Below are 17,215 nucleotides of genomic sequence, written 5' to 3' on the forward strand. Positions count from 1 at the left end.
CAATACTCCTGGAATCTGAAGCACTGCCCATCCTCCCAACATAAGTTAAGTGTGACGGTGCTGTAAGAGGTAAAAAGCAATTACAAAGGACCACCATCAGTCATCATCGCACACAAGTTTTCAGTTTAAATCTGGCTCCAGTCTTGTATTTGCGATTCTTTACGCTGGAGTGCTCCTAACCTTCCAGCAACATTTAACAGGCTCATTCAGAGCACCCTGTAGCAGTAAAACATGACGCCCTGAGATGGAGCCAAGATAGAGGGTGTTGATGTGAGGAAGTGAGCCGCTCCACTGCCTCTGAGAGTGGCTTCAAAGGGGATCGGTTTTCACACATGAAATAAAGATCTCAGATATTCATATAGCAAAGCAAAGCTGATGCAATCCATCTATGGAGGGAGAGAGGCGAGATGAGGCCAATTTTGATACAACACCGTTGACTGATTGCTGTGGCTAATGAATGTTTTCTTCAAGCCTGCAATAAGATGCCTCTGTTTTGCTCAAAAACACATTATTCATCACATGATGCACTCAGGTTGTTTGCTGAATTCACTGGCAAAATATCAGACCTTTACAACAAATATGGGTTAATGCATAAGACTGATGTCATGAGCAGCCAGAGCAGTGCCAAGAGGAAGTCACAACTGCTGGGTTTTACAATGCAAAGCTCAATGCACTTCAAGAGGTCAGACTACCTACTGGAGGCCTTACCATGCATTTTGTGCCCAAGTTTTTTTCTACACTTCAAGAGCTTTATTACCAGTTTACAATGCAAAGATTCACCAAGTAGGGATTTGATCAGAAAACTTTCAATATACTGTATACTGTCAATATCAAATGATTATTAACACCCGTATTTGAGATCACATCGGGAGTTTGATAGTTAGTTAGACTAAAATTAGTCTTTTAAAATACCAGTAAACACATCAACCTGACTGAAATTAGACTGAATCAGTCTTTTTGAAATCCGACAAACATACCTAGACAGTGCATCTGAGGAAGAGTTTACTTCAGCTGACCTTGACATTCTACATGTCCCCTTAAAAGGTCCCACCAGAAAGTCTAACAGCGCACAATCAAGTACTCTGGGTGCACGGGTGAAAATGTCCTGTTTTAAGATAAAAAGATGAGGAGAAATGTACAACGCTTTAAAACTGTGAATTTTTCTTTAACATTCATTGAATTTGAGGTAGCCATTTGACTGTTGTTGTATACTGGGACAATAAAAGGTGTCCAATTAAAAGACCTAATGGAGCTCTAGCTGGATTGCAACTGTGCACATCTCCTGTGTCTTACCGCCTTGCTTTGTCACCTTGCCGAAAGAAAGAGCACTAGATAGGAAACTGGATAAATTAAAGTAAGCCCTTAAACTCTGCCCACTAAAGAGAACTAATGTGCCATTTGAGGTCTCACAGGGAGCATCAAAGACAGACACCTCCTCTGTAGACTTTTCGGCCCCATGCCCGACACCCTTCAGTCACGGCACACCCACTTCTCTTCCTGCACCCCAGGAAGCAAATTATAGCCACAGAGTTGGGATCCATCACCAGGCAGGTTGGAGGAAGCTGCTCTATGATTAAAGTGTGCATGGTCAGCAACACTGGGGGGGTTTGAAGAGGCTGCACATGCCAAAGGGCTTACCATGTTAACTCTAGCTCATGGCACAGGTCATTGAGAAATTCTCCACAGCTTTCTTACACACACACACACACACACACACACACACACACACACACACACACACAGAAAGGAGACGTTTAAAAAAAGACGGTGCTGGTTTGGCTCAATAGAATTGTGGTTTATGAAATCAAATAATATGCCACGGTCAAGATTATTTAACCCTCTAACACTGCCTGACAAGAGATCTCAAAGATAATGATGTCTGTGGTGAGCGAGAGCATGAGCGTTTCACATTCATGAGGATGTGTGAATATTTGTGCACAGGTTCTTTGTCTTTTCTTTTTTTTTTACCGGAGTCGCATGCACAGTAATTGGATGCCTTCTTTATACAGAGCGATAGTGCACAGCCACCAGTCATTTCTACACGTCAGATTAACATTGCAAACACTGTTGGTCACATTACCTCACCCACATCAAAGGCTGCCTCCTGAAAGGCTCAGTGGAATATTAGCTGAGATTTACAGCCCTCATCGCTGTGCTTCAGAAACATGCTGATCTGAAGTAATCTCCCTCCCCCTCTCTCTTTTTCTGTTTAATGTGTGAAGTTGGCCAACACTTTAATGACCCATTTACAAAACTTTTACACCTGCAAAGATAAGCTTTTACAGCTCAGCCAGCCCCTTGGGCAAAAACCCTACCTGTTACTCAAGGTAAAGGCCTTTATTAGTTTATGAAAAAAAAATATAACCACTGCAATTAACATTTAGCACACTGCTTATCAAAGCTTTATCTCAGCAGAAAGGAGGAAAGGGAGAGAATGTTATACGTCAGGATCATGAGTCTAACTGCATGATCACCCCTGCAGCAATATAAAGAACCATCTCAGTGCTGGGAGTGATCTCATTTACAACAACAACCCCTTTAACACAGCCTGCTCAAGGTGGAAATGTTGTCCCATTATTCTCACTATTGTGCAAAATAATGCACAAAGGCAGAATGGGGAGCATTGTTGTTCCCACTGTCAGCAGAGGTGGTCTCAGAGTCGAATCGATGAGAGCCAGCACAGCAGGAAAGCGTCACACCAGCTCAGGAAATCACACACCAGGGCTGCATTACGCCTGCTTTGTTTGGTTCAGTGTAACTAATACCCCCTCTCCCACTGCACACACCCGCGTACACGTGGGTTGTCAAACCTGAGTAAACCCGCTTTTCAAAAGATGATTGATCCTGTTCCCACTGCGGGGGACGAGAAGCTACCATTCTATTTTGTCTTTGTTTTTTTTTGGTATGTTATGTTCAAAGTCACAGACCCAATCATGGCACCAAAAAGAAGTGGAAGGTGTTGTCAAAACAGCACCAGAGTGTGGTATCGCAGACTAGTACACAATCTTTGTAGCTATACTAAAGCAGCTTGGAGGACAGTGACAGCGTTTCTGTTGTATTTCTACCTCCAGCTGCTGCTGCTTGAACACAGAGGGGATGAATCTGTGCTGTGAGATGACCAAATGTAGCAGAGGCGACCTGCAGAAGGGACAAGCTTTCATTGCCTCTGTGTATATTGTAGATATTGGTTAGGGCAGGGGTGGGCAACCATGTGCCATGGAGAGCCGTGTGTATGCAGGTTTTCCTTCCAACCAAACACTTCAAGAGGTGATTCCACTGATTAACACACCTTCAGCCACAGAAGAGTGTTAATCAGTGGAATCACCTCTTGAAGTGTTTGGTTGGAAGGAAAACCTGCATACACACGGCTCTCCATGGCACATGGTTGCCCACCCCTGGGTTAGGGGGTTTTGGCATGTTTTTTTGAGGCTCATAGGAAAGGGGCTCAAGCAAAGCATACAGCATGCTCATCTTCTCTGGAGAAGTATTGCAGAATCTCTTGATTTAAAAAAAGGGTGATGGTGGGTCCTCACTACGTCTTTTAAATTTTTGACAAGACAATAAAAACAACAACTTTGTGAGTGCCATCAATTCCCAATAATTTGATATTACTGCATGATTCGTCACAACTTTTGCAATACCACCAGTGATACTTCATGTCTCATAGGAAAGGGGCTCAAGCAAAGCATACAGCATGCTCATCTTCTCTGGAGAAGTATTGCAGAATCTCTTGATTTAAAAAAAGGGTGATGGTGGGTCCTCACTACGTCTTTTAAATTTTTGACAAGACAATAAAAACAACAACTTTGTGAGTGCCATCAATTCCCAATAATTTGATATTACTGCATGATTCGTCACAACTTTTGCAATACCACCAGTGATACTTCATGTCTCATAGGAAAGGGGCTCAAGCAAAGCATACAGCATGCTCATCTTCTCTGGAGAAGTATTGCAGAATCTCTTGATTTAAAAAAAGGGTGATGGTGGGTCCTCACTACGTCTTTTAAATTTTTGACAAGACAATAAAAACAACAACTTTGTGAGTGCCATCAATTCCCAATAATTTGATATTACTGCATGATTCGTCACAACTTTTGCAATACCACCAGTGATACTTCATGTCAATTCTTGTGAATTTCACTGTTCTTGTGCTAATTTTGTTGTAGCTAAAGTTTTAGGTAATAACTACTCATGCAAGCAGCTGCTCACACACTGCACGAAGGTAATGTTTGTGCAGACAGCGTGAGCCTTGCCTCTTTTGTATTCATCCAAAAGTTTCCACAGAAGTCAGAAGGTCAACAGGGACTGTAAGTCAGAGGTGGAACCTTAAATCACATTCTCCAGCAGCCTGTTTTGGGACCTTGCCTTCCCAAGAGGAAGTTATATTTTGAAAGGGAGAGGAGACAGCCTGTCCCTTAGCTTTGATTTACAGGTGGTATCCGCCTGCCAGGAGTAACACATGCAGTAACAACATTGTGGGAGTTCCAAACAATAAGAGAAAGAGGAGGGAAAAGTGAAAAATTATACATCTCATCTCTAAAATCTGGTGTGGTTAGAAATGCATTTGGTATCTCGCCGACCCTGAAGGATGTTAGTCATCTCAGGAATTTTACCTTTCTCTGCAAAAAAGGTGGAACAGTTCTGCAGAGGTGATATGGTTTACAAAGTGTGTACACGTGTGTCAATCATTAATGAAAACATAGTATGGATTACGCAGCCCAGACAAATCAGTGGCAGCTTGACTGCCTCCAGGCTTAAGTGTCTGAGTGTTGTGTTTTATCAGTGTGTTAGACAGTTTCTAGAGAGTCTTAACAATTAGTCAAAGCGCTCTTTGTGGAGAGACAGTCCTTCAGTTGTCTGTGCGACTTCAGACGCCAGACTCAAGTGTAGCAAAGTGGGAGAGGAAGTCTACCTTGAGGGCAGCAGGAAAGTGACGGGCACTTCAACCTTTCAGCACAGCCGAATGACAAGGAAAACACACTGACTTGTCAGTGTCAATGTCCATGTATACAGCTTCAAGGTTTTCCTCCAAATTCATGTACATTCATCTGGAGGTAGTTGATTCTATCGGTCTTTAAAAATTCAAAACATTTAGAATGATAATTGTTTGTCGGCTGCATATGCAATTAGACATTAAACTTACACAACAATTCATAGGATTATAAAAAAGAACTTCAAAATCTAGAAACAAAATATGCATCTATGATGTGTTTTTCCATCATCTAATTGAAGGTCATGTTTGATCGACAGACAAAAAGGCACAGAGAACATTATCACAGTTTTATTTTAATAAAAAAAAAGTTTTTATTAGTCTTGTTTCAAACTGTGAAAATGTTCTCTGTGGAGTCAAACCCTGTGCAAACAGTCATTGTGCTTGTAAATGTATCTGCATTATTAGATTAACAAAACATTCTTTTCAATCTATTAGTGCCAGTGAAAGTTCTCCAGCTTTGACACAGGAGTTCTACTTTAGGAGAAAACTAACTTTTCACCCTCTGAGGTTTATAACTTACCAACCAAAGCAGCCCAGCAAGTTGTCATAAGAAATGGATAATATAGTAGATGAGGAGCTATCAAATCGGACCTTTAACCCCTAGTATTGTTAAATTGCCTCCACATGGTTATCAACACCCCTATTACACCACCTGCTCCAGAAAAGAATGAGGGGACAGGACGTTCCTCCACTGAGCCTGCAGTGGAGGTGGTCACAGCGGCAAAGAGACACATGGTAAAGGGACGCTCAGAGCGGCTCCTTCCAGAACCAACACTGTTGTGTTACTCTTGAGTGCTAAATAAAAATCACATGCTGGGATACTATTACACCAGCTTTGTTTAGTTCTGTGTAAACAACCACAGTGTCATAATGGCAGGTCATTTTATAGCATATTGTTGAATTTGTGTGTAAAAGGGGGCTAGCAGCATCTCCAACCAGACCATCTTATTTCACTCAAAGGGATGCTGGATCCCAGACCCACTCTCCACAAACACCAGTAAAGCTGCATGTGGCTTTGTGGAAAACTTGTGATGTGTGCGTGCTGAGCAGAAGGAAGCCATATCATCACCAAGGTGGCCATTCTTCCTCTTTGACAGTGCACACACACACACACACACACACACACACACACACACACACACACACACACACACACAAACACACGCAGACACATGGACACAGCATGTTTGGAGCAGACATCCTGCCAGCCACAAGCCACTACCTCTAAACATCCCTCACATCTGACCTTTTAACTGCGGACCTAAAATTTCTGTAATTACAGAGAGTGTTTCAACTTAGCAAGTAAACACAACAGCAGAAATAGACACTTCAACTACGATATACAAGTGCGCTGGTGCCAGAGGCGCGTTACTATTCATAGCTGACTGGAATTAGTGGCTTGTGTCACTGCTCACCATAATGAACTTGCAGCGCAGTAGGTTACTCCGTTGCAACCTGCTATTAAATTCCATGCACACACTTAACTCACATACAGACATACAAAACTCCAATACACAAAAACACAAGATGCAATGATGAAAAAGTTGTAACAAACCCATGATCTCTCCATGTAAACTCTGAATGCTGTCAACACAGGAGTGCGCTTACTCTGGGTCTTGATCATAAGTGAAAGAATGGCAGCAAGAGTAAAAAGTAGCTGAGATTGTGAGCTTCACAATAAAACACAAGCTCAGGAAAGCTTAAAATGGCTACAATGTCAGGCCAAACTGTGCTACACAGTGATATTTTTCACTAAAAATGCACAACCAAAACACAAGCTGAGTCTAATTGAATCCAAACGTGCTCAGATTTAATGAGGTAACTACATAGAAAGGTTTAGGAGGATTACAGTTACTTTGCATTTTCTTAAAGACTTGAAATCAAAGTCCAACCAGTTTAATACTCTGTGCCCTTTAAAGCTGCTATTTTTGCAGACTTGAGGAAGAGTAAGAGACTGGGTGGGAGAGTGGTGGGTTTGACAGACAGGGCAAATGGCCCTTTTGGGAGCACAGGGTTGGTCCGTCTCATTATCTCTTTTTACACAGCCTGTTTGAGAGTGAAGTAGTAGGCTGCCTTTACACCTCACAGCTCTGTATAAAATGCATGTAATGGGGGAGGATGCAGGGGTAGTCACAGTTCTGAAGACATGCTGGTGTAAAAGTGATAGGCAGACAGACTGAATAGCATCAACACACTGATATGCTGTTGTGTTACACACGCCTACTATAGGATTGCAAACTGGCATCTAAAAACATATGCTAAGGCGACATTAGGACAGATTTGTTTGGCTCTGTGTAAACAAGCAAAGTGGCGCCATTTTTATGGTGTTTTTGCAGAATCTCAGAGTAAAAGTGGCTATTGAGGATTGACGGTGTAGACAGAGTGAGGTCCTCTCTGGGTTGTGGCACCTTTGATGTATAAACACAACAGGGGGAGAAGAGCTTTCCTTTCAGCAGGACCGCTCCTCTGTTTAGCTTTCTTTCCACCAAAAACATCCCTAACAGACAATCCAGAGCTCCTCCAGGCCTGGCGCCACAGGAAGAACTGAAGAGCCCTGAAACCTCTGTCTGTGGGAGGCACAATGCTCTCCCAGCTCTGTTTACCTTAATCCACTTCCTTGATTCCCTCTACCTCAGGTGGCCTGAGGGCCCCGGTCACAAAAGCTCTCAAACACAAGAAGAATAAACACAAAAGCAGGGCTCAGAGAAGCTGCAGAGTCCATCACTGGAGTTTCCCTGCGTCCAGCTTGTAAGAAAAACAAGAGGAAGGGAATCACACTGGGACTGTGTGTCTGTTAGTAATGATAAATGGATTCCCATATTAGGGTAAACAAATGACTTTTGTGTGTGTGTGTATATATTTGTGAGTGCTTGTGTGCTTCATGGCACGAGTATACATGCACGCTCACGTGCGTGTGCACAATCTCATGAGATTCTGATTGCAGTTTTATGCAGATGTTGATCTCGTCCTATTTGAGAGCCATTTTGAGTGCTCAGTCAAATTATTCAGCACTTACTGCACGGGCCAGAGCGCAACCCGCAGGGGAACCTGATAAACAAACAAGAGAGAATTATTCAGGGTTTAAACACTTAAACACCCTCTTCAGCAGAGCCTTTTAAGTGGGTGATTAAAATGTGCACTGAGCTTCCATGGAAAGCTCAGAGGAGCTCAGCGCCACCACAGGAGCCCCAGTCACCTACAGTTTCCCCCATACCCACAACATTCAGAAAACAACAATCGCAACCCTACAACTGGCACAACCATGCTGATCATCGTCATCACCACTATCCTCACTAGTTGAGCACCCATAAATAAACCATGATCACTGCCTTCTTCCCTCCCAGCACCTCTACCAGGGTCTTGATATTTCGCATTCTGGCCCAGTGGAGTTGAGCTATTAGCTGTGTTTTCATCTCTAAACTCCAAAACTATTTGCTCACTTTCAGTCATCGTTGTTTAAAATGAACAAAGAAACAAATACGGTGAAATACAAACCTCAGATGACAACCATCAGCGGTTTAATTACAGTGCAACAAAGCCACAAAAGCGCACAAGTGTGCTCACAACAAACTAGGAGACTTATTAGCCTTCACTCGCATACTCTCAAATAAGTATTTGAGCTCCCACATAATTCTTTCTCACTGCAGAATATGGAAAGAGCTGCTCACATTTATTTAGCTCGAAGCTAATGGCGGCTGAAAGCTAAGAACAGCTACAGCAACATCTTTTTATGAGTACCTGACCGGCAAAGACATTTTTTGAGACTTGCATTAATCAAATTAAATATATGGAAGGTCTGATGTAAAAATGGACAAACATTTTGGAAACTGGTTGCATGACAGTGTCCCCTGTGGATCAATTACTGTATTGATCTGTTACATGTTCTCCTTTAGTAAATCAATTCAGAAAGGACGGAACATTTCCAAAGACATCAGCTTGTCTGACATATACAGGAAGGGCAAAAAAATGAAAATTAGTCATCATTTAATGAATATATAAGATAAGCTGCATACGGTGATACATCATCTATCTCCCACTGTTATAGGATATACAGGTTTATCAATTGCTAGCCATTTCAGTCTGGGAAAACTAAAAAAAAACTGAACATCTGAGAACTCAGACAATTCCTTTGAATTTTTAAATAAATGCCCTCAAGGATGGAACAAAACCCTCCAGCCTAGATGTAAGTGTGGAAGGGGTGGTGAGAGACACTTTGATTAACAGCTATCCGTTGCTCCGATCTAAGAGTATATTTGGGGAAACAAAGCACAATCTCAGCTGCTAATCCCCTGAGATTCAGAGCACATTCCCGCAGAAGCCTTTGATCTCCGGAGTGCATCCGGACAGCTGACTCCAGACACAAGGCACACTTCCATGCACATGCGTGAACAGATTTGCACATACATGAGCAGCATTTCACCCCAACATGCTGCATACTGTTTTATTTCGACAACCGCAAGTAGATGTTACTTTCAGTCATTACAAATACAAACTTTAAATAAATCAGGCTTGAACTGTTCGTGAACAGTCTGGAACTCCTCGACTAGACAGAGCATGTAAATAGACAACTTTCAATTAAAATCAGACAAAGGTTTGCATAGTATTAGTGTGAGAAACGTAGCGAGAACAAGGTCACATCTGCAAGGCTTGGCTAACTTCACATGGTGCTTCTATTATTTCTTGTTAAAAATATAGGTGTAAATCAAAAGTGTGGATCTCCTATACATGTTCTGTCACTGTATGTCCTATCAATGTTAAAATGATTCAACACTCAGCTGTCTTTGCTTTAATATGCATTTGTGGCTGCAGCTGATGTGGAGATAGAGTCTGTGTTTTGGTGACGTTTTCCTCTTCTGCACTTATTTCACTTTTGTAGCTTAGTTCTGCTTTTTGCACTTGCCGCAGCATCCCTGCTCTTACTGTCCGTCATCTGTGTTACAGCAAACGGAGCTTTTCCTCTTGATTCACTGACATTTTTTTCCCACTTTGCTTTGTTTCACAGGAAAAAGTCCTTCAGCTTCTTGTTATCTATGTGACATGCGATGCCGGATGCAACACTAAAGCCACCTGCATGTCCTCGAACCTCCCAGTCCCCCAGCTACGTTGACATCAGCCAAAGTCTTCCACCACATCTTCTCATGGGAACATTTTTTTTTTTTTAACCACAGAGCTCCTCTATGGCCAGGTGCTACCCCTCCTCCCAGAAGGCTAAGGCTTTTCTTCTCTTTAGAGTGTGGCTCAAAACTTTTCTCCCAGCCTCTTCAAAGAGCAACAACAGCCCCTCAGTCCCATGGGATCACAGAGGGGGTAGAGCCCGGTGGGAGAGGGGCATACGTCACACAGCACGCACAAGGGGCCAGCCGGTGGGAAAAGAAAACGCACAGGGAGAAGACAGAAAGAAGGAGAGGAAGACGAGTCTGCATTTGAAAGGTGCTTTCAGCTTCTAGGCAAGGGCCCTTGCTTTGTGAAAATGACAAGGAGAGAAAAACACAACAGCAGAAGCGAAAGACGAAGGGGGTGCAAACCTGCCATGTCTTTTATCAGACTTGGAGGCTGAGGGAATGCGTTTGAAAGCTTTAGGCCTACGTACTCGACTCACTAAAAAAAGATAGAGCTGGCAACCAACTGCGAGACTAGGGGGTTGGGGGTAGAAGTTCCACCGTTATTCACTTTTGAGTTGCATTCTGTCATCAGATGCGCGTTTCGTTTTTCTTTTTTTTTTTTGCTTTGGATCTATACAACTTTCTGGAAGCTCAGTTGAGAGAGAGAAGAATATAAGCTTTGGAAAGAGCAGTGGCTTAGGAAGGCTGGAGGTGGAGGGGGTCCGTTTACTACACAGAGGGTATGGCTTCGCGATGGAGGCGGAGCCATCAGTGTCACTACAAACACCTCCCTGCATGGCCCGTTTCAAATGCAGTCTCAGTTCATCAGACACAACCAACACTAGGCCACAGGGTAAACGCAAGAAACAGATGGAGTCTAGGAGCGGAGAGGGGAGCACCGGTGGAGGGGGAGGGGGATTTTAAGAATGGAATAATTATAATGCTTCAGCAAACCATGATTTTTTCAATAAATACAAAAATATAGGAATTTTAGCACCTCAGAGCAAACCTTGTGAAACATTAAGCCCTATCAGTGTCCATGTCAGAATGCTGTTACCTTGAATTTACAGCGTGGGGTGGACAACACGCCGTACACGAAGGAGAACGTGCCACCAGGCTCACTTGACCTAGAGATCATATGTTGAGACACGCAGGTCCACCTGCCCACAGCACTCAGTCAACGTCTCCCAAATCAACTGTGCATCTAAGTCTAAAATAAGGTGGGAAAATTATAGATACTGCAGTATTTTGCTATCCAGAACTGTCTTTTGAAATATCTGTTTTTTTCATACTTTTTGCCTCTATGGGTATCTAGATTATCCTGATACTATCGGTACGTGAGCAAAGTATTGCGCCAGTGTCATGGGTTATTCTCACTCAAGTTTGACTTATAATTCTACCTTAAACCAACGCCACCTAGCCACATATCTGCAGAGCACTTCCACACCATCTTCAAGTCTATCTCAGTAAATCTCTACAGAAGGGAAGAGAGGAGGAGTGCGGACCAGTATCAGTAAAAGAAAAAATTAATTTCTTTGCATTAAGACAAGCAGTGTGATGTGGAACATTTGTTCTTCAAGTTTGTATCTCAGTAAATGTAACTGTTGTTCAATATTTATTGGCTTAAACTCCACAAGTATTTGCTCCATTTCCTCAACCTTTGTTTAAAGTGCACAAAGAAACTAGGCAGTCGAAGCCCCACCGCCTACTAGCATTTCATGGGTGTAACTGCAGCGTGACCAAGCCAGACCAGACCAGGGTTCTGAATGCTTGCATACGGTTCCCTGACTGTAGATCAGCAAAGACCCAACACACAACTATAAATCAAGCTTTTTTTTCCAGAAGTCATACATGAGTCTGCAAGCTCACATTAGACGCTAACTTGACCAGCGCAGGAAAAGGTTCTCCTGGACCCTGGTTTAGAACCAAACTATGTTGCCAAAGTGTCAGAAAGGTGGTTCCCTCTTCAGCGGGGCCGTACTTGCACGTTAAGTCACGCTGCACATCAAACTTGCTCCAAAGCAAATCACATACACGTTGACAGATTAAAACACACCACTGTTGGTCTTGCAAAAAGGAAACAACTTTCTTGGAAGATGCTGTGTGTGGATAATGAAGAGGTCTCTAAGGTAGGTCAGGGCTAACAGAGAGCCTCAAGCTTTTCACCCAGGAGCAGATGAAAGCCAAAACATTTACACACATGTTCATTAGTAGGTGCTAAACTAATGCGGTGTCATTTCACTGCTTTTGCAGTAAATCCTAAATCCTGGTTCACTCTGCACTGACTGCATGTGTGAGACGTGTTCATGTATTTTCAAGGTTATTTCAGAGGCTGTTATTTATGGTGTTGAACTCTGCTGGGTGACACTAATGTTATTGTTTGGGTTTTTTTTTCACATTAAGCATTGATTGATTAAGGCATGAAAGCCTTGCTGACCTTAAAAGATTTGCATGAAGGCTTATTTACTGCTGTGAATTAATTTTTGCAACTTACTCTTCTCTTTCTCCCAAGACTGTGAAACAGAGCCTGAGTTACAGCTGAAAGACTGATGCTCTAAATGATTTGCAAGGCGCGGCCATGAGAATGGAATCAGACAACCCATCCCTTTCATGGAATTGTGATTATTAGCAGATTTACTCGTTCCTTAATGATGAAGCGGGGATTTTTCCATCTATCTTCCCTGGCTTTTTGTGTTTTCAGCCTGAATTATGAATTTATATTGCTTTTGATCTTTTATTCATCATAGTTTGTTGTTCCTTAGTAAAGTAGGTTTAAGACTGGTCATAATCTCAGGGACCTATCTCAGCTGACACTGGGTGAGAGGCGGTGTTCACCCTGGACGGGTCGCCGGTCCATCGCAGACCCATCATGAGCAATTAGGGGTTCAGTATCTTGCTCAAGGACACTTGGACATGGTCACCAGGGGAAGCGAGGATCGAACTAGCGACCCTTCAGTTGCTTGACGGCCACTCTACCGCGTCTACGCGATGCCCCCCCCCCCCCCCGCGCCAGGTTACAATAAGATATGGTGCAACCTGAGCTGACTTAAAGAGTCAATAACCAACATCATTAGAACTCGAGTGCACAATTGGGTTTTACTTGTTTGTCAAACCAGCTAACGACAAGATGATCCAGGTCTGAAGAGATTCATAGTTTAGGTCCCAGGTAATCTGCTTGTAATACTCATTTTCAACTTCCAATAATCTATCAAGACGACTTTTACTGTTAACTCTTTTTGTTTTTTTTTTACAGAGGTTTTCTGATTCAGTTCAGAGAACAATTCATCATTAAGGACTTTCGAGATCCTTGTAGAGGATTATTTTTTGTTAACATTTGTATTCATATAAATCAAAATGACATAGCAAATCCAATTGCAGTCCATGTAACTGATGTCTAAATGCTGTTGAAACTCCAAGCATTTTTACAAGAAGGTAAATGAGTCTAATTCTCAAGTAGCCAGAAAGCCACTGACAAGTTTCTGATGACGAGAGAGATATCTGGACCCGTCTTCTGCTCTCAGTACATCTGGTTGATATTCAGATTAATGAGAGCATTAAATGAGGTGCGGCTGTTGGTACAGTCAAACCTCGAGATGCTGCAAGAGAAATCCTCCACTCAGCAGTACAAATAGTTGGTAATCCCACTCGCACCATAAACCTCCAACCATGCTGCATCAGACGCGGCACCACCAGGATGAGAGATTCAGAATGCTCACATGGATTTGTTCCCCTTCAGAATTCCATGAACACGGAAATTCTTGATACTCAACTAATGCAATGTCAATAAATCATCAAACAAGTTCTGCTTCCCCTTCTCGGAAGCATATTTGTAGATGAAATACACAGAGCAAAATTCTGGAAAACTACATCGAGAAGCAAGCAAATTGTTTGAAAATTCTAACTTAAACATTAAAGATTTAGCTTCCAATGTATTATTTCCACACAAAAAAAAGAAAGAAAGACACCCAAATAAATACTGATGCCAGCTAGAAAGGATATTTAGTCACCCAGATCTGAACACACCAAAATAACTCTAATTAGTTTTAAAATACGCTCTCTCAGCTTTCTTTCCTGGGCCCAAACTTCATACGCCAAGAAGGGCAGGCAAGCAATAAAGTCACAAATTTGTTGTTGGTGGTTTTTTTAATGGTACTAATATTATAGAAATCACAGAGCTTAACATGTCTAGTTTTTTTTTTTAAGGACAGATTTACAAACATTGTAATTTTACAATCTAACACATACAAAGAACTACTTTCCTGACTGGGAGTAGTGATTTGATGCAGCACCGAATAAATTTGGCCGACGAAACAAATCATTTGTCAACAAGCATGAAGAGGGACTGTCACTTCTAATCAGCCGATCCTGTTCAAAGAGGTGTAGCTGGATCGCGTCTGAGCAAACCCAGATCCTGAACCGGATCGATCTGAACCAGAACACACAGGAGGAGTGACAAGTTTTGGAAGCTGAGCAGGCAAGTTGGAGTTTTGCTAACCTCTCTACTCACGACCATTCATTGTGCTAAGCTAACTAGCACTCACCCGGTCGATGCACATGCACACAGCAGACAAGAGCACCTGTCTCATCTGGATCGTGAGGAAACGGCAAACAAGTGTAGTTCCCAAAAAGTTAATGTGTTCCTTTCACAACGGAGAAGCTGCGTGAATTCCTCGCGGCAGCAGCACGTTCTACAAAACAATTTTATGTGTGAAAACTTCAAAAACATCACACTGCCCTTCTGGTAATGTGACAAACATCTCGGGGCAGAAGACAAATTTCCAATTTTAATTTAACTTAATTTGCAAAGCACATGTGTGCCCTTTCCTCACCAGCTTTCCAAAAAACATATGACTAAAGACTAGAGGAAGCCATTGTTTGCAGTTACGTCTGTCTTGCATGATAATCAGTTTAAAATGTGTAGCATAACATGACTTTCACCCTCCTGCAGGCTCGTAAAAGCAGCTACTGTTTATGACACAAAGCAGCTATACATCCCACTGCTGACTGGAATCTTGCTTCCCAACACTTTGAAGTATTTGAAAGGAAAATCATCATCACAACAGAACAAAAACAAGAGTTGCTGATCTGGAGCTGAAAAGGCAGAAGATGCAGCATTCAACAGCCTTTCTACTCAAACTGTCCAAATCGTGGGTGGAGAAGCTGTTCTGTTTTTTTTGTTTTGTTTTGTTTTTTCTTTTTACTTGATGGGCTCCAATTCCTCAAACATGCCGCATTTGAGGACAGCATCACTAACCAAAGAGGCTTAAGGATCCTCTGAAGCAATTCCAAAGGATTTCCCTACTTGACAACAACAACAACAACAACAACAGTGTTTTACGGCAATGCCAAAAATACGGAACAGGCACGACCTGCAACGTTTCTCCCTCATGTCACCACACTGTCTCACTTACTCAAGCTTGATCTGCAGTTACGTCCACAATCGTGGCCCCTGTCCCTAACACATTCCCACCAAGGCAATTCCAAGACGTTTTCACGCCTTTAAGGGGGGGGGGGGGGGGTGTCATGACCATATAGTCTCTGGAACGTCTGTTCACATTTGATCACACATCAAAAGTCTTATATTTATTTAAAACAGATGAAAGTAACAAAATTATTCAATCAAAATTCACCCCCGCCCCCCCAAAAAAAGATTTTTCATGACTGAATCGAACACAAAGCCTAATTATGTGAAGCGCATTTCAATGACTTTCCTACATTTTCTGCTTAGAAACGTCTATTTTGTTCAAATTCCCAAATTCCGACTTTTCGGGGTTTTGGGGTTTGTTGTTGGGTTTTTTAGTTGCTGTTTTTTTTTTACATGGCGGTATGAACCTCGTCGTGGGGCTGATCCCGGTATTAGATCCTGACAAAAGCGGATAAAACTGAAGTCTCCATCGGGTATTAATGACTTCTACACTTAATAAGTCACCACACAAACTTGGCAAGTATGTGACATCATCCAATCATCGACACGTCACAACAGACACGCAACAACCGATGATTGAGGAAAGTTTGTCACAGACTTTCAAGCAATATCACGCGTTAAATAATGGGGGGGGGGTGACACGGTGTGAAACTTCGCGGCGCGTAAAAACAAACAACAACAACAAAACTCCAAATATTTAACTATGAGAGGAACAGGAAGCTGCTCGCCATCAACATGAGAGGTGAGTCTCCACTCACCCGTGTCGTCAAACCGCAGCTATTCTTGTGGTGACAGTCCTGTGGCTCGAGGCGCGAGCTCGTGCAGTAGTATTTCTGCTTCACGAGCCAGTCGTCGATCCCCTTCCTCGCCAAACAAGCATTGACTACAAAACTGTCACCTGAAAGAAAGAAAGAAAGAAAGAAAGAAAGGAGAGCGTTATTTCAGCTACTACATAAACTAATTGTTTCCAAATATAGGGTTTTTTGTGTGTGTGTGGGGGGGGGGGGGTGTTAGTGAGCGACTAACAGTCGCGGCGCGCGGCTGTTCACTAACGAGACAAAATACTAATACTAATACTAATACAACTACTAATAATAAAATACTCGGAGATATAAAAAAAAGAGTTCGCTTACCTTCCGGACTCTCCCTCGGTTTACAAATAGCCGCTTAGGAGGAGAGAAAGAAAGAAGATTGTTACTGGAAAGTATCACAACAGCAGTAGAGGCAGTAGTAGTAATAGTAGTAGTAGTAGTAGTAGTACAGCTGTGATTTCTCTCCGGAATAAAAGACACCTTACCATGTTTCGAGTGCAGTTTACCCATTTCTTTGCATCGAGTTCGGGTCGAAAATCATCAGATGAATATAGTCCGAATGGGAAGGAGGCTGGAAAGGTCCTGCGGTATCCAGACGGACGCGTCCGCGGAGACTGAGGGCAGACCGCGCTCAGCACACGACCGTACGGCTGGAGAGCTCAACGAGCCTTTGATCCGAAGCCCCGCCGCCGACAAGACGCACGCAGGGAAACATGCCACTTCCTGCCAGCGCTTTCAGGATAAAAGTATGACGCGATGAAACGTGTTGGCTTTACTAAATCTTGAAAGACGTCAGAATGGCTGCAGGAAGAAACGAGATATTGTTGAATGCATGTTTTTTTAACTGAGGTCAAAGGTCAGATTGGACAAAAAAATCATATTC

The 17,215-nt window shown here is 42.7% G+C and overlaps 1 protein-coding gene across 1 annotated transcript in view; it reads right to left on the reverse strand.

The window, feature by feature from the left end:
• The window catches only part of nkd1 (NKD inhibitor of WNT signaling pathway 1), a 34,646-nt gene extending 17,660 nt beyond the window's left edge, over positions 1–16,986 (reverse strand). The window contains exons 1-3 of the mRNA XM_086195595.1: positions 16,818–16,986; positions 16,654–16,686; positions 16,279–16,418 (exon numbers count right to left, since the gene is read on the reverse strand). Of these exons, the coding sequence (XP_086051721.1) occupies positions 16,279–16,418; positions 16,654–16,686; positions 16,818–16,842 (198 nt within the window). The 5' untranslated portion in view covers positions 16,843–16,986. The remainder of the gene's footprint in view (positions 1–16,278; positions 16,419–16,653; positions 16,687–16,817) is intronic.
• Positions 16,987–17,215: the final 229 nt, after the last annotated feature.

This window comes from Aulostomus chinensis, chromosome 2 (assembly GCF_037954235.1).
Source record: "Aulostomus chinensis isolate RoL2024-O1b breed Wild chromosome 2, RoL_Achi_v1.0, whole genome shotgun sequence".
Classification (NCBI taxonomy): Eukaryota; Metazoa; Chordata; class Actinopteri; order Syngnathiformes; family Aulostomidae; genus Aulostomus; species Aulostomus chinensis.